Genomic DNA, 18,688 nt, shown 5'->3' with positions numbered 1-18,688 from the left:
GTCAACGGTTTTCAGTGTGATGTCGTTGACTCCGTGGTCAGTGTGATGTCGACTCAGTGTGATGTCAACAGTGTTCAGTGTGATGTTGTTGACTCAGTGTACAGTGTGATGTCGTTGACTCCGTGGTCAGTGTGATGTCGACTCAGTGTGATGTCAACAGTGTTCAGTGTGATGTTGTTGACTCAGTGTACAGTGTGATGTCAACAGTGTTCAGTGTGATGTTGTCGACTCAGTGTTCAGTGTGAATTCGACTCATTGTTCAGTGTGATGTTGTTGACTCAGTGGTCAGTGTGATGTTGTTGACTCCGTCGTCAGTGTGATGTTGTCGACTCAGTGTTCAGTGTGATGTTGTTGACTCCGTTGTCAGTGTGATGTTGTTGACTCCGTCGTCAGTGTGATGTTGTCGAATCAGTGTTCAGTGTGATGTTGTTGACTCCGTGGTCAGTGTGATGTTGTCGACTCAGTGTTCAGTGTGATGTTGTTGACTCCGTGGTCAGTGTGATGTCAACAGTGTTCAGTGTGATGTTGTCGACTCAGTGTTCAGTGTGAATTCGACTCATTGTTCAGTGTGATGTTGTTGACTCAGTGGTCAGTGTGATATCAACAGTGTTCAGTGTGATGTTGACTCAGTGTTCAGTGTGATGTCGTTGACTCCGTGGTCAGTGTGATGTCAACAGTTTTCAATCAATCAATCAATTTTATTTATATAGCGCCAAATCACAACAAAGTTGCCCCAAGGCGCTTTATATTGTAAGGCAACGCCATACAATAATTACGTAAAAACCCCAACGGTCAAAACGACCCCCTGTGAGCAAGCACTTGGCTACAGTGGGAAGGAAAAACTCCCTTTTAACAGGAAGAAACCTCCAGCAGAACCAGGCTCAGGGAGGGGCAGTCTTCTGCTGGGACTGGTTGGGGCTGAGGGAGAGAACCAGGAAAAAGACATGCTGTGGAGGGGAGCAGAGATCAATCACTAATGATTAAATGCAGAGTGGTGCATACAGAGCAAAAGGAGAAAGAAACACTCAGTGCATCATTGGAATCCCCCAGCAGTCTAAGTCTATAGCAGCATAACTAAGGGATGGTTCAGGGTCACCTGATCTATTGGGGTGATATGGTACTATGAGGTCCCTAAGATGAGATGGGACCTGATTATTCAAAACCTTATAAGTAAGAAGAAGAATTTTAAATTCTATTCTAGAATTAACAGAAAGCCAATGAAGAGAGGCCAATATGGGTGAAATATGCTCTCTCCTTCTAGTCCCTGTCAGTACTCTAGCTGCAGCATTTTGAATTAACTGAAGGCTTTTCAGGGAACTTTTAGGACAACCTGATAATAATGAATTACAATAGTCCAGCCTAGAGGAAATAAATGCATGAATTAGTTTTTCAGCATCACTCTGAGACAAGACCTTTCTAATTTTAGAGATATTGCGTAAATGCAAAAAAGCAGTCCTACATATTTGTTTAGTATGCACATTGAATGACATATCCTGATCAAAAATGACTCCAAGATTTCTCACAGTATTACTAGAGGTCAGGGTAATGCCATCCAGAGTAAGGATCTGGTTAGACACCATGTTTCTAAGATTTGTGGGGCCAAGTACAATAACTTCAGTTTTATCTGAGTTTAAAAGCAGGAAATTAGAGGTCATCCATGTCTTTATGTCTGTAAGACAATCCTGCAGTTTAGCTAATTGGTGTGTGTCCTCTGGCTTCATGAATAGATAAAGCTGGGTATCATCTGCGTAACAATGAAAATTTAAGCAATGCCGTCTAATAATACTGCCTAAGGGAAGCATGTATAAAGTGAATAAAATTGGTCCTAGCACAGAATCTTGTGGAACTCCATAATTAACCTTAGTCTGTGAAGACGATTCCCCATTTACATGAACAAATTGTAATCTATTAGATAAATATGATTCAAACCACCGCAGCACAGTGCCTTTAATACCTATGGCATGCTCTAATCTCTGTAATAAAATTTTATGGTCAACAGTATCAAAAGCAGTACTGAGGTCTAACAGAACAAGCACAGAGATGAGTCCACTGTCTGAGGCCATAAGAAGATCATTTGTAACCTTCACTAATGCTGTTTCTGTACTATGATGAATTCTAAAACCTGACAAACTCTTCAAATAGACCATTCCTCTGCAGATGATCAGTTAGCTGTTTTACAACTACCCTTTCAAGAATTTTTGAGAGAAAGGGAAGGTTGGAGATTGGCCTATAGTTAGCTAAGATAGCTGGGTCAAGTGATGGCTTTTTAAGTAATGGTTTAATTACTGCCACCTTAAAAGCCTGTGGTACATAGCCAACTAATAAAGATAGATTGATCATATTTAAGATCGAAGCATTAAATAATGGTAGGGCTTCCTTGAGCAGCCTGGTAGGAATGGGGTCTAATAGACATGTTGATGGTTTGGATGAAGTAACTAATGAAAATAACTCAGAACAATTGGAGAGAAAGACTCTAACCAAATACTGGCATCACTGAAAGCAGCCAAAGATAACGATACGTCTTTGGGATGGTTATGAGTAATTTTTTCTCTAATAGTTAAAATTTTATTAGCAAATAAAGTCATGAAGTCATTACTAGTTAAAGTTAAAGGAATACTCGGCTCAATAGAGCTCTGACTCTTTGTCAGCCTGGCTACAGTGCTGAAAAGAAACCTGGGGTTGTTCTTATTTCCTTCAATTAGTGATGAGTAGTAAGATGTCCTAGCTTTACGGAGGGCTTTTTTTATAGAGCAACAGACTCTTTTTCCAGGCTAAGTGAAGATCTTCTAAATTAGTGGGACGCCATTTCCTCTCCAACTTACGGGTTATCTGCTTTAAGCTGCGAGTTTGTGAGTTATACCACGGAGTCAGGCACTTCTGATTTAAAGCTCTCTTTTTCACAGGAGCTACAGCATCCAAAGTTGTCTTCAATGAGGATGTAAAACTATTGACGAGATACTCTATCTCACTTACAGAGTTTAGGTAGCTACTCTGCACTGTGTTGGTATATGGCATTAGAGAACATAAAGAAGGAATCATATCCTTAAACCTAGTTACAGCGCTTTCTGAAAGACTTCTAGTGTAATGAAACTTATTCCCCACTGCTGGGTAGTCCATCAGAGTAAATGTAAATGATATTAAGAAATGATCAGACAGAAGGGAGTTTTCAGGGAATACTGTTAAGTCTTCAATTTCCATAACATAAGTCAGAACAAGATCTAAGATATGATTAAAGTGGTGGGTGGACTCATTTACATTTTGAGCAAAGCCAATTGAGTCTAATAATAGATTAAATGCAGTGTTGAGGCTGTCATTCTCAGCATCTGTGTGGATGTTAAAATCGCCCACTACAATTATCTTATCTGAGCTAAGCACTAAGTGGGATGGATGCCGTCTCTCCTAACAAGACCAGGTTTTCCCCAGAAGCTTTGCCAATTATCTATGAAGCCCACCTCATTTTTTGGACACCACTCAGACAGCCAGCAATTCAGGGAGAACATGCGGCTAAACATGTCACTCCCGGTCCGATTGGGGAGGGGCCCAGAGAAAACTACAGAGTCCGACATTGTTTTTGCAAAGTTACACACCGATTCAATGTTAATTTTAGTGACCTCCGATTGGCGTAACCGGGTGTCATTACTGCCGACGTTAATTACAATCTTTCCAAATTTACGCTTAGCCTTAGCCAGCAGTTTCAAATTTCCTTCGATGTCGCCTGCTCTGGCCCCCGGAAGACAATTGACTATGGTTGCTGGTGTTGCTAACTTCACATTTCTCAAAATAGAGTCGCCAATAACCAGAGTTTGATCCTCGGCGGGTGTGTCGTCGAGTGGGGAAAAACGGTTGGAAATGTGAACGGGTTGGCGGTGTACCCGGGGCTTCGGTTTAGAACTACGCTTCCTCCTCACAGTCACCCAGTCAGCCTGCTTTCCCGGCTGCTCGGGATCTGCCAGAGGGAAACTAACGGCGGCTAAGCTACCTTGGTCCACACCGACTACAGGGGCCTGGGTAGCTGTAGAATTTTCCATGGTGCGGAGCCGAGTCTCCAATTCGCCCAGCCTGGCCTCCAAAGCTACGAATAAGCTACACTTATTACAAGTACCATTACTGCTAAAGGAGGCAGAGGAATAACTAAACATTTCACACCCATTGCAGAAAAGTGCAGGAGAGACAGGAGAAGCCGCCATGCTAAACCGGCTAAGAGCTAGTAGCTGCGCTAAGCTAGCGGATTCCTAAAAACACACAAAGTGAATAATGTGTAAATAATTTAGAGGTGATTCAGCAGAGGGAGTGCTTTAGTTAAGGCACGTGAAGATTACACTGTGAAACAAATCATTATCTAGTTATCTAGATCAATCTAACTGCGCAGATTAAACAGCTAACAGATACAGAAAAACACCGCTGTGCTCCGGAACAGGAAGTGATACAATACCGCAGTGAGAGCCAACCACCAGTAGAGGCAAGCAAGAGCTCGACTCAGTGTTCAGTGTGATGTCGTCGACTCAGTGGTGACTCGACTCTACTTTTCTACCTACTGGACAAACTTTGTAAACAGCTGCATTTCCTTTGTAATCGTTTTTTGTTGTGACGACGGTGAACATGAGCGACTCAGCATTAATGATGGAGCAGAAGAAACATTTGAATGAAGATCTCATATTTAGTCCAAACAAAACACATAAACAGACTGACACCGACCACTGTCAGAATACGGGATGTTGTTTTCAGTAGATTTTAAAAGGTTCCTGCAGTTTATTAGAAAACGAACTTCCACAGGTGAGGAGAAAAAACCCCCCCAAAAACCAGTTGGTCAGCAGATGATAGTCAGAGCCGCGAACATTAAAAGTATAATTTTAACATTCAGTAACTTCAGCTGGCAGCTACACGAGCTAAAGTCTTTCTGGAAACGATCCTGATCAACAGCTGCAGACACCAAACCCAGATCTACACGTGTGAATGCAAACAAAAACACTGGACCAAAGGAAGGGACTTGGGAGTGGCTCTGAATTTCAGTGGGTGTTTGACTGACCCGACAGTTACAGACGTGAAGTTACTTGGTGGTTTTGTTTATTTACACACCTGATTTGCGACACGTTAAGTCCTCAGTCCGATTCCTTTGACTCTTTAGTAGAGAAGCTTGAATCTTTGACTGGACTGGGTTGCTTGACATGAGGACGTTTCGCTTCAAATCACAGAAGCTTCCTCAGCTAAAATTCTTGCTCTGGTAGTCTGACTTCTGTCTTGACTCTTGTAGAGAAGAATAAACAGAAGCCAACAAAAGCTGGAGTTTTAAACCTAACCAGACCCCACCTATCGAGAGGCTGACTGCTATAGGCTAGTGACTAAACAATAGCTCTAATTAGCACCTATTGTGCTCTAGTTAGCACTCTCCTAATGGCTCCCGGAAGCCTCCCCTGATGGCTCCCTTGACGACTCTCTCCTGATGTGAATGACTCATTACCATGAACAAAAGACAAACTGCTTTGACCTGAGTACCACATTGTAAACAGGAGACAAAGCGTGTCTAAGACCCGCTCTGCGGTTAAGGCTGGGTTTCAACTGTTTTACAAAGAATGCTTCCTTGACACCTCTCTCTTTGTAAAACAGCATTCTTTGTAACTGATTCTGTATAACAACTTTCTTTGTAATTCTTTGTAACAACTGCATTCTTTGTAAAACAGCTGAAACCCAGCTCACTCGCTCACTCGTGTGACGATGTGTTTTTACACTCGATAAATAAACTGAATAGAACAGGTTATTGTTTTTAAGTGCACTACAGCCAACTAAAAACTGAATTGAAAATATTTACCATCACTTAAAACCAAGACCAAATTTCGCAAACAAACTGAAGCGTTTTTAAACTGCAGCTAAAGCTAACATGTCAGCATGCTGTGGCTGAGGAAGACTAGCCAGCTAACTTACGAGAAAAAATAAAAACGTTTGAGCCTTAGAGATGAAGACTTTCTTTTTGTTAAGTGGCATGGATGGAAACACTTAGAATCAGATCATTTCATTGACAGTGAGGTTTCCGGACTGCACCAGCAGGGGGTGCTCTGAAGAACTCAAATTCTAGTTTTGACCGTTGGGGTTTTTCCGTAATTATTGTATGGCCTTGCCTTACAATATAAAGCGCCTTGGGGCAACTGTTTGTTGTGATTTGGCGCTATATAAATAAAATTGATTTGATTTGATTGTTTTCTGGAGAGTACAAGTCACACGTACTATGCTGTGGATGAAACACTTTTTAATTTAAAGTAAGTTTTTACAACGAGCCAGACTTACACATGAGAAATATTTCATCTTACAAAACAAAATAAATGTCACCATCTTTTACAGCTTGATTACATTTTCATATTTACACCTTTAGTGGTTTATGCATTCCCCACAGGGGGGCAGTATTGTACAGTATTAACTGTGGGGTTACGACATGTCACAAGTTGAAGGAATCGTATCTTGTCTGAGCGACAGTAAAATAATTTAACCCTAACTCCTCGCAGGAGAAAATGTTTTTACATGTTTTTCACATTTACATCCAGATGCTCAAAACGCAAACCGTCATTTTGATGTTTGAGCCCAAACAGGATGGAGAATCATCACACATTACTAACAAACACTTTCAGCGGTTGGTCCGCGAGGCCTTAGCATTGTGTCCATCTCACGTTAAACTTAAGTCCAGAGTTAGGTTTTTAAAGTTTTAAATGTCGAGCTTGATACGTTCAGCATTAGCTGGGATTTTTTTTTTTTTAAGTGTTAAATGCTGAGTGATGTGTTCAGTGTTAGCTGGGATCTTTTAAGTGTTACATGCCAAGTGATTCCATTTTTACTCAATTTCCATTCAAGGACAAATCAAATGAGTTATTAATCCTATACATTTTTAATAAACCAGTTCTCTTATAAATGTTAAATCTTAAATTATTTGTTTAAAGGTTAAAGTGGCATACATGCAGTTAGCAGTTTTTAAGGTGCAGTTATATGTCAGAAAATGTTTGTCAGTAATGAAACATAAAACTTTGAATTTGGGCTGAAAACATCATAATGGTCCCATCAGCAACAAAGAGAGTTGCTTAAAGGTGGTTATCGAACACATCGATAACTCTGGCAGAAGGTTCTGGTCCGTTATGGAAGACCCCCCCCCCCCCCCCTAAAAGAAAAGAAAAACACTAATCCATCCACTGCCACAACCCGCTAACAGGAATTAGCACTCCAGTAACCTCATAAAAAGTAACGTGCTTCAATAATAATAATATAATGGTGCAAAATGAAAGCCTCCGGAGCCCAGAGACAGTGCCATGTAGAAATAACGGACAGATGTGAAGCTCTTCCTCCATCACATGCCGGTAAAAATTACACCAACAACAAAAAAAACATCTTTGTACCCACTAGAAAGACAAACAGAACCAAAGATCCAAAGTATCAGCTGTTAGCCATGAACTACATTAGCTTAAACGCCAACAAAATTCATGTTAGAGGACATTTACACCCGCGGGTGTTAGCTTACTGCCATATGCAAAGTCACGTGTTAGCTAACATTTACACAACTGGATCAGCTTTTGGGGTTTATTTTTTTTATATGTTGAACTGACACTTACAAATGTGTTATCAACCTTAGTCTCTTTGCTGTAATTAGCACTTAGCTATATTATTGTCTCTGCTGTGTAAACTAGGGTTAATTTTAAAGTCGTTTTAACTCTAAACCCACTCGTTAAAGATAGCTAGCTAGGGCTGACATTTTGGTTTGACATTTACATGCACTCATGCTCATCCTAAAGCAATGTTTGCAATGAGTTACATTAGTGTTTACTGAGAATGACTAATTACGCTGGCTAATGTTTAGGGTGAGCTATTTTAGTGTCAGCAGCAATCACTTTACATGTGTGTTCAGAATCATTAGCATGCAGTACCATCTGCTACAAACCAGTCATGCTAAAGCTACATGACATTTGCGCTAAATTCTCACCAACAGCATGATGGAAAGTTGACATTTACAAACATGATTCATCACCGAACCGTCTGCACAGAACAAAGGCACTTTTTAAATGCGCAAATTTTTTAAACGGCACTAATAAATATCAGATAAACTAGACTCTCATAAACGAATCATATTTTCAACATTTTAATATGACATATTGTAGAGACTGATAAAAACTACAAATGTGCATTTCTCAGTTTTGTTTTTATGAGCTAATGCCAGTTAGCGCAGCACGAAACCACACCCTCATTCTGTTTGAGTTATTTTTGTGGCCTGTACAGTATTTTAGATTCTGATCATTATGTTGGCTTCAGATGAGTCTGGCACAATAAAAGAAAAGCTTGTTAATGTGTATATATATATATATATATATATATATATATATTACTGTTTCATTAAGATGAACAGAACAGGAAGTGTTCAGTGATGCTTTTGGACACAAAACTAAACTATTAAAAGGATTATATTTACCAAATGTAATTTCTGCTTTAAAAAAAAGCTGTTAATTCAAGAGTTTGCTGTGGGATTTAGATATGTAGCATTTACATTCGTTAGTTAGCAACAGGTTGATTTGGATGATGAAGCTAACTTTTTATTATACGTTTATATTTTATTTTTATTGCTGGTGACAGTTACTGTTAGCTGTGTGATTCTAACAGCAAACATACGCCAGTTGATGGATGTGATTCAGTAAATTAGCTTGTGATGATAATCCGCGAGGACCTTTCTACTTGACGTACTTTTGACCATATGACCCTCAGGAGCCTCTGTAGACACTAAGCATGAAATATTTTCAAACTGTATGTTAGAAAGCATTGCCTTAATAAAAATAAATAATCATAATAAATTTTCCAATATTATTCAACGTACAAACATAATTCTTAGCATCAATGTTTCAGGTCACTTCAAAGAGCTGATTGTGACAAATGGTTTCAAAGCTTAACGTTGACCTGAACAGGTAAAAAACAAAAAACTAAGCCACACCCACTGCTTATTGGATTATATGACTGAACATTTGCTAAAGTCATGTTAGCGAGCTGACATTGACCCTGGATCTGTGGCTCTGCTTATCCCTCCATCTGTAACACCAAAGGTGTTATTTTGAAGTTTTAATTCTAATACCCACTGATGTCGTTTCCAGCTGTAAACCCAAACACTGCCACCTTGTGGCCACATGAAGGCAGTACAAGTATGTGCTGCAGTAGTGTCGTCATCATCTTCTGCGTCTACATGCACATAGAGGGGGCAGATGTGGATGCTGTTGTCGTGGTAACGCAGTGTCTGGGAGGTGCCAAATCCAGAAGGGCACTGACCGTTCCTGCCACCTGGGGGAGCCCTTGTTCTTCGAGTATGTGCAGAGGAAGACACAGCTGACTCTAGGAGCACAGCAGAAAAGGGAGGGAGGGGGGAACAGAAGGTGGCATCCATGGATGATTAGATGTAACCATGGCAACAAAAATGATGTGGAAAAAGATGATCAGTAACAACAACAAAATCAAAATGACCCAAAACAAAAAACAAAAAAACCCCAAACAAAAAAACACTAAAGGTGAAAAAGAAAATGTGACAGTTAGCTGCGCTACCGCCCCCCCCAACACCGACACTGTCACTGCAGCAAACGGAAAGCGTTTCAGGCATAAAGCCGCATCTGGCTGGATGTGGGCGGGGCCGTATTAATCCAAACGAGCGAAGCGCGATTCCTTTGCTCACAAAGCTGCTAGCCCCGGTACTAAATATACTCAACAAAAATATAAACGCAACACTTTTGGTTTTGCTCCCATGTTCTATGAGATGAACTCAAAGATCTAAAACTTTTTCCACATACACAATATCACCATTTCCCTCAAATATTGTTCACAAACCAGTCTAAATCTGTGATAGTGAGCACTTCTCCTTTGCTGAGATAATCCATCCCACCTCACGGGTGTGCCATATCAAGATGCTGATTAGACACCATGATTAGTGCACAGGTGTTTTAGATCTTTGAGTTCATCTCATACAAAATGGGAGCAAAACCAAAAGTGTTGCGTTTATATTTTTGTTGAGTGTATTTACCTGGGACCAGAGCATCCACTACTCAGCGTGCTGAGGAAGGAGACAGCAGTTACAGGAACACTGTGCGGCATGGTGTATCAGCGATTAGCACTGTTGCCTCACAGTAAGAAAGTTCCAGGTTCTCTTCCTGCATGGTCCTTCCCCGGTGCTCGGGATTCCTCCCACTTTCAAAGGCATGCAGGTTCAACTGGTGACTCTAAATTGAACACAGGCGTGAATGTGTCTGTCTGTACATTACACAGACAGACAGACAGACAGACAGACAGACAGACAGACAGACAGACAGACACTGGTGCAAAAACATCCAAGGTAAAGATTCAACAGCTTCCTTGGAAGCAGAACCTGGTTTAAACCATATGCACACCTGCCTTTAAATGAAGCTTGTCCACCCATGTGCACATATACTCATGTTGCCCGCAATACTAAAGCAGGTAGAGGTGTTGCTTTAATTTAAGGGGGTGCAAAATGTAACTCATTCAAACAACGATGGAGTCCAGTTGTGTAAGTTTATGACTGTATATTGGCCTCCAGTCTTTACTCCAAATTCTTTGATAAATTCAGTGACTTAATTTCTGATTTGGTGAGTCATGCTGATGAGATCTTAATTGTTGGCCACTTTAGTATTCCTGTAATCCGTTGGATAAGGTGAGACCTTGCATGTGTGAAGCACCTTTGGAGCAACTTATGTTATGATTTTGTGCTGTATAATTAAATTGAGGTTTGTCCATTTAAAACATTTCAGCAATCATGGGACACCATGAAGACACTTCGTGGTCTGGTTTACAGGATCTGAGTAGGACCTGAATGTCGTAGCTGCACCTGATTCCTAAAGGTTCCAAGAATGTTCTCACTTCAACCTTTATTTCTAAAGCACATTTAAAATGACAGCAGGCAACCAAAGTGCTGTACATAATTAAAAAAATGGCACCAAGTTACCCCAAATTGTAAATAAATTAAAAATAACAAAATTACAACAAGCAATAAACAGGCAATAAAACAAAAGACAAAGTCAAAGAGTAAAAGTAGTAGGAAATAGAGATGTAATCACTCATTACTGAAACAACAGAGAAAAGAAACAGGTTTTTAAAGATGCTTTAAAAGTCTCTATGGACAGGGATGATCTAATATTAAAGGGGAGACTATTCCAGAGTCTGGGGGCAGCGGCTGCAAAGACTCTGTCACCTCTCGTCTTTAATCTGGTTTTAGGCACCTCCAGCAACAGTTGGTCAGATGACCTTAAGACTCTGGTTGGGGTGTGAGGAAGAAGAAACACTGGGGTCATTGAGGGCTTTAAAAACAGTTAAAATAAGTTTGAAATCAACACGGTAACAGACTGGAAGCCAGTGAAGAGCAGCCAAGACCGCCGTAATGTGGTCGGACTTTTTCAGTCCTGAAAGAAGACGAGCAGCAGCGTTCTGAATAAGCTGGAGTTGGTTTAGAGAGGACTGATCCAAGCCGACGTACAGAGAGTTACAATCATCTAGTCTACTTCAAGGTCAATCCTGGAGAAATATGGCTTGGACGTGACTATGAGACGGAGTTGGAAGAAACTTGTTCTAACAACAGCACTGATCTGCTTATCAAATTTAAAATGGTTGGTTCCTCACACAGCAGTGAATGTTGGACCCCAGGGGACCCAGGACATGAGCAGAGCAGGCTGCGGAAGTGCCCCCCCAAACAGGATAACCTCTGTCTTGGATTCATTAAGATTTAATAGGTTAGCACTCATCTAAGATTTGACCTCACTCAAACAATCCAATAATGGCTGCATTGGCTCATTGCCTAATGACCTTCGTGGCAGGTAAATTGTCGGCAAAGCAATGGAAAGATATTTGGTATTTTCAAAAGATACCACGAGAGGCAACATGTATGAAAGGAAAAGAATAAGACCTAGAATGGAGCCTTGGAGGACTCCTCAGGTCAGGGGGCCACATCTAAATAAAAGTGGCCCAGCTGCACAGAAAAGCTCCATTTTTGTTGTTACTTTGTTGTCAGTGTGGTTTTAATCCTTTACACTAAATCCAAACCTCCACCTTGTCCTTACATGGGGAAAACTCGAAGGTGAGGTCCATCTCTCGGTGGTCTCCAGCATCATCTTCTATGCTGTAGTGTGACATGAACAGACTCAACAAGCTCATCAGGAGAGCTGGCTCTGTCCTGGGGTGGAGCTGGAGTTGGCAGTGAAGGTGTCAGAAAGGAGGATGATGAGGAAGCTGCTCAGCATCCGTGATAACACCTCCCACCTCCTGCATGTCACAATGATGTCCTGTCAGAACATCTTCAGCCACAGACTGAGACCACTGAGGTGCACCACAGATCACCACAGGAGGTCCTACTGACCTGTGGCAGTCAGACTGTATAACTCCACCCCTTCTGCAGGATGAATACAGAGTTATCCAGAGTTATTCAGTTTGTGTTCAATGTTGTCCAACATCTTGTGAAAATGTCTTCCAGTCATTTTGCATAAATTTGTTGTACTTATTGTATTGTTTATTTGATCCTATACCAACAAAATTGTTTAAGGACCTGTGGCCCACTCTTGGGCCGACTGTGCTGGAAATGATTAATCTGTCATTAACCTCTGGATCCGTTCTGAAATGTTTTAAATCAGCAGTGATTAAACCATTACTTAAGAAACCTAATGTTGATCCTAGTGTATTGAAAAATGACAGGCCAATATCAAATCTATCATTCTGTTCCAAAATTTTAGAAAAGGTGGTTTCACAGCAGCTCATAGACCACCTTACTGAGAATGATCTTTTTGAGCCACTGCAGTCTGCTTTTAGGAAATATCACTCCACAGAGACAGCACTCACTAAAGTAGTGAATGATCTTCTGCGAGCAATGGACTCAAACACCACTACGGTTTTGGTGCTGTTAGATCTCGGTGCTGCATTTGATACTGTGGATCATCATATTTTGCTCAATAGGTTGGAGAATTTTTTTGGGGATTACTGCAAGTGCCCTTGCCTGGTTGACGTCGTATCTGTCCAGTCGTTCTCAATGTGTCTTGTATAATGGCACTACCTCTGACCTTGGTGACATGAGATTTGGGGTTCCACAGGGATCTGTTTTAGGCCCCTTGCTTTTCTCCCTGTATGTGGCACCCCTTGGGCGTATACTGCGGAGTTTTGGGATTGCCTTTCATTGGTATGCTGATGATACTCAGTTGTACATGCCGATAACTGTGGGAAATCTCTCTCCCATCAGGAATGTTACTAGGACTGCTTTTTTCCATCTGCGAAATATAGCGAGGATCTGCCCCATCCTGTCCATGGCTGATGCTGAGACCCTGATTCATGGTTTTGTTTCTTCTAGACTAGATTATTGTAATGTTCTATTTTCGGGGTTACCACAGTCCAGCATTAGGGGTCTTCAGCTGGTTCAGAACGCTGCCGCCAGACTTCTGACACGTAGCAGAAGGTCTGAACATATCACACCCCTTTTGGCATCTTTGCACTGGCTCCCTGTCTCTGTGAGAGCAGATTTTAAGGTTTTGCTATTGACTTATAAGGTTGTTCATGGACTGGCGCCATCTTATCTGGCTGATCTAGTGGAACTCTATGTGCCGGCCCGGGCTTTGCGGTCGCAGGATGCGGGACTTCTCTGTGTTCCCAGGGTGAAGAAGAAGTCAGCAGGTCAAAGAGCCTTTTCGTATCGTGCACCCACCCTGTGGAACAGTCTTCCTGCGACCGTGAGGCAGTCTGAGTCTGTGGACATTTTTAAGTCAAGACTCAAAACCTATTTTTATTCTCTTTATGGATAGTTTTTATTTTTATTTGTTTTATTCTTGTACTTCTGTTTTATTTATGTATTTGAATTTTTTTTAATTCATTTTTAATTATTTATTCAATTTTATGTTGACTTGTTTTATGTAAGGCGCCCTGACACGGCTTTTGCTGTGATTTGGCGCATTATAAGCTAATTAAATTAAATTAAATTAAAAAACATTGCTCATTGTTTACTGTTTCGGTAATCTGGCAAAATAATTTCCTTCGGGATTAATAAAGGTCATTTTATAATTATTTGGACATGGATAGTTCCTTAATTGTGTCTCATAGTGGATTAGAACTATAAAGAAACCAGGATTCATGGTCAATGTCACTGGACTGACATCCAGGCGGTCCCAGACAGGGCACTGGCCTGCTGTCTCTGTGGAGTTTTGGTTTAATATAACAACTCCAAACCAGAAAAAGTTGGAACATGAAAAAGAAAAGTGATTCTTACATTTATACAACCCACTTTATTAGGTATACCTTCACTGGGTTGGACCACCTTTTGCCTTCAGAACTTCCTTAATTCTTCATGACATAGATTCAATCAGAATCACAATCAAATTTATTGCCAAGTAAGTCTGCACATACAAGGAATTTGATCTAGTGTTCCTGGTTCATAAACAACAAGAAAAGAAAAAACACTTCTGTAAAAGATTCAAATAGGCAAAACTATATTCACTTTTAAATTAATATAATTAATGGAATGGGGCTGGGCAAAAACAGGAGATTGGAGTACAGTTGTACAGAACCTTTCAGTGCGGTGACGAGTGGTGGTAGTGGGGGGTAAATGGGGTCTCTGGCATTATTTATATGTCCAGCTGTGGATGGAAATAAGCTGTTTTTGTGTCTTGAGGTTTTGGTCCTGATGGACCTCAGCCTCCTGCCAGAGGGGAGAGTAACAAAAAGTTTGTGTCCTGGGTGAGAGAGATCGGCCACTATCTTCTCTGCTCGCCTCAGAGCTCTGGAGGTGTACAGGTCCTGTAGGGATGGCAGACTGCAGTCGATCACCTTCTCTGCTGTGTGGATGATACGCTACAGTCTGCAGCATACCAGACGATGATGGAGGAGGAGATGGTGGACTCGATGATCGCAGTGTAGAAGTTCACCATCATTGTTTTTGGCAGGTTGAACAAAACCGAGGTGTTGGAAACAGTCCTCAGAGATGTTGGTCCATATTGACATGATGGCATCACGCAGTCACCCATTGAAGCAGTCTGCCCATCTTCCTTTGATCTCTGACATCAACAATCCATTTTTGTTCACAGAACTGCCGCTCACTGGATAGCTTCTCTTTTCTTGGTCCATTCTCTGTAAACCCTAGAAATGGTTGTGGGTGAAAATCCCAGTAGATCAGCAGTTTCTGAAATACTCAGACCAGCCCGTCTGACACAAACAACCACACCACGTTCAAAGTCACGGTGGTGTGAATATCGATCTAAAGCCCCGGTCACACGGCACTAACGAAGGACGCTGAAGCCAAAACAAAACAAGAAATCTGGACTCACGCTGACTTTCAGAGACATAATATAACCGTCGTCCAGCTTCATTCCTGTAAGAATCCCGACAACAACTTCAATTGGTCCGTATTCCATTTTGCTTTCTGTCTTGACGTTCCTCATCGTTTGTGTAATACCCATACCATCAGCGTTCCTTTTGACTGTCATCCAACTTCGTCCAATCTCCCAAGTCCGACATCTTACACGGCTGTGCGCACGCACACACAGCTGTCTGTGGCACACAGCTGTCTGTGGCGCACAGCCTCTCCAGCCAAAGATGGCATGTGAACAGCTGTTTGTGTGTGTGTACAATGTTCGTGCCAAGATTGACTTGCGGTTGTAAAAATGTATATTCTTCTGGTATGAGCCATTGTGGCTCACACCACAGTGACACATACAAACAGGAGGGGGAATTACATCTGACGGACTGCAGTATGTGTTTTTCAGGGACCAAACGTGATTGGACTTTTGTCTGCTGAGCTGTTTCCTGTCCACCTGTGATGTCACCGACCAGTCAGAAGACTGAAGTCCAGTCATGTCTCCGTTTAGTGATGAAGAAGGAAAAAACAATACTGAGTAAATATGACACATTAAGAACATCAGAAGCATCTGAAATGGTCACGTGACAACAATTCTTTAAAGAATCAATCAGCACATTGTTTTGTCTTTTTCTTTTAATCTCTCAATATAAATTAAAAAAACATGCACCCTACATAAGGCACATGGGGCGGAGCTTCAGCAGGCAGGAGTCTGACTCCAGTTTAGAGGACAGTTTTAAAGTACAGCTGACAGGATGATTTTGTTGCTGATTCACATTATTTTGTGATCATTTGTGTTTTGTTCTGTTGAAAAAAAAAAAAAAAACCCTGAATGATTGAACTGTGATCCTAACACAGGTTGTTTCACTAAAATATTGCCCCTGCAGCGCCTGCAATAAGGATCACAGCACAACATCAGAGAGATACTGTATGGCATCAAACACCACGAGCAGCTCAGAGGAAAAAACGTATTGTGTCAGTGTCTGGAAGCTGGTACGAGACACTGACAGACACCATAACATGGACGTTAGATCTGGCGATCAAGTGAATCTGAAGCAGACAATAAATAACACAGACTCGGACATGATGCAGGGACATGAACCGCCAGGATTTACAACGGCTGATTAAATGGTCAATGATATTTGTTAATTATTAATCTAATATATAAAGTTGACCGTGTGTGTGTGTGCATGTGTGTTCTCTAAGCACAGCCACAGTAATTCAGCAATCAACACCAAACTTGCTGTGGTGAGTGGGGGCACCGAGGGGGAGGTCACTGGGGGCGCTTAGGTTGAAAGAGCACGTGCACAAGGTCAGGGTCAGGGTCGCACAAAAAGACCTGAACCAGAAGATGAGAGATGCTCGACTACAGCATCAGGAGTGCACAGAACGGGACCTTTCCAGAGCAAACAATAAGAGACTGTGGAATTCTATTCGGGGCCTGACACACATGGACACAAAAATAAACCTGTCATTGACAATAATGAATTTGTAAAAGCCAATGAGCTAAATGATTTTTATTTGCGTTTTGAGAGTGATAATCAGGAAGAGTGCAGAGAAATTTTAAAAAAGATTAGGTGTAATTTGCATGTGGACAGAATTTTAATTAACCCACAATCAGTTACTCAAGTTTTTAAATCAATGTACTCGTATACTAATAAAGTGACAGGGCCAGACAGTATGTCTGCTTTTCTTTTAAAAACATTTCAGCTCAGTCCAGCTTGGCATCAACTCTTCCAGCTCTTTATTGATACTTATTCAGTCAGTACCTGAGCTTTGGAAGAGATCAGCTATTATTCCAGTCCCCAAGAAGTCACACCCCCAAGTGAATAATGATTTTCGGCCGGTGGCCCGAACCTCTAATGTAATGAAGGCACTGGAGAAACTGTTAATTCAGGAGCTTACTGTAGAGGTGGAGCCACACTTGGATCAGTATCAGTTTGCGTACAAAAGGAAGCGGAGTCCGAGTGATGCCATTTTAACTATAATGAACTTGGTTTTAAAGCATCTTGAGAGTTCCTCTGCATAAGCCAAATTAGTTTTTATTGATTTTAGTTCTGCTTTTAACTGTATCCGGTCACATATCCTTCTTCAAAAAATGATTTGGCTGAATGTGAGCCCTTTTTTAATTAAGTGGTATCACTCTTTTTTTAACAAACAGGTCACAGCAGGTGAAGGTCAATTCTGTCTGCTCTGATATTGCATTAAGTAGCACTGGAGTCCCTCAGGGCTGTGTTAGTTCACCTTTTTTATTTACACTGTATACCAATGACTGCATCAGCTATCAACCAAACCAGTATGTTGTCAAATTTTCAGATGACACTGTAATAGTCTGCTAAACACTAGTACTAATTCAAGTTGTCACAAATCTGTAGTGGACAGGTTTGTGAACTGGTGTAATGTCCATCAATTGCAGATTAATACTAATAAAACAGTGGAGATGTTGGTGGACCCTCGGGCTGTTGGAGACTATAGTGTGGTCACCATACATGGACGTAACATTGAACAGGTGGATTCGTATAAATATCTGGGGGTTTACATCGATAACAACTTAAGCTGGCACATGCAAGTGTCAAGCGTTTGTGCCCGAATCCACCACCGCGTGCACTTTCTTCATCGACTCCGACTGTTTGGTGTATGTAGGAATATTATGCTGATTTTTTACAGAGCAACGATTGAGTCCGTGTTACAGTGTGGTATTACTAGCTGGTTTTGTAATTTAACGGTTAAATCAAAAACTCAAATATTAAATCTGATTAAGATAGCCAGCCAGAACCACCACACCCCAGCTGTCTCCGTTTCACCGTGTGGACATCAAGACCATGGTATGTTTGTTCAATGCATCTGAAGAGTTACATGAGTACATTATGCAACCGTGTCAGCTGCACTTTAACAAGGTCGCCCTGCTGGGTTCACATGAGGACACAATCAGGAACAAATCTCAACCACGCAGCCACAGCAGGACATCTGGTGATGTAACTGGTCACGTTCATCAATATGTCCAACGTGAGGTCGAATGACGATCAGATCAGAGCAACATTCTCTGTATGTGCAAACAAGAACCAGCTGAGTGGTCGACCTAACCAGGCCTCCACAGTGGGACCTTCTCTCAAAACTTGAAGCTGGAATGTTTCAGTTCTCAATCAATCAATCAATTCAATCAATTTTATTTATATAGCGCCAAATCACAACAAACAGTTGCCCCAAGGCGCTTTATATTGTAAGGCAAGGCCATACAATAATTACGTAAAAACCCCAACGGTCAAAACGACCCCCTGTGAGCAAGCACTTGGCGACAGTGGGAAGGAAAAACTCCCTTTTAACAGGAAGAAACCTCCAGCAGAACCAGGCTCAGGG

General features: G+C 41.4%; 1 protein-coding gene across 1 annotated transcript in view; it reads right to left on the bottom strand.

Moving 5' to 3' along the window:
• Nucleotides 1–8,350: 8,350 nt before the first annotated feature.
• The window catches only part of lrch3 (leucine-rich repeats and calponin homology (CH) domain containing 3), a 129,276-nt gene continuing 118,938 nt past the window's right edge, over nt 8,351–18,688 (bottom strand). Inside the window, exon 20 of the mRNA XM_034165317.1 lies at nt 8,351–9,342. Within this exon, the coding sequence (XP_034021208.1) occupies nt 9,193–9,342 (150 nt within the window). The 3' untranslated portion in view covers nt 8,351–9,192. The remainder of the gene's footprint in view (nt 9,343–18,688) is intronic.

This window comes from Thalassophryne amazonica, unplaced genomic scaffold, assembly GCF_902500255.1.
Source record: "Thalassophryne amazonica unplaced genomic scaffold, fThaAma1.1, whole genome shotgun sequence".
NCBI classification, from domain to species: domain Eukaryota; kingdom Metazoa; phylum Chordata; class Actinopteri; order Batrachoidiformes; family Batrachoididae; genus Thalassophryne; species Thalassophryne amazonica.
The sequence above is the reverse complement of the archived record's forward strand: the minus strand, read 5'-3'. Positions and strand labels throughout refer to the sequence as shown.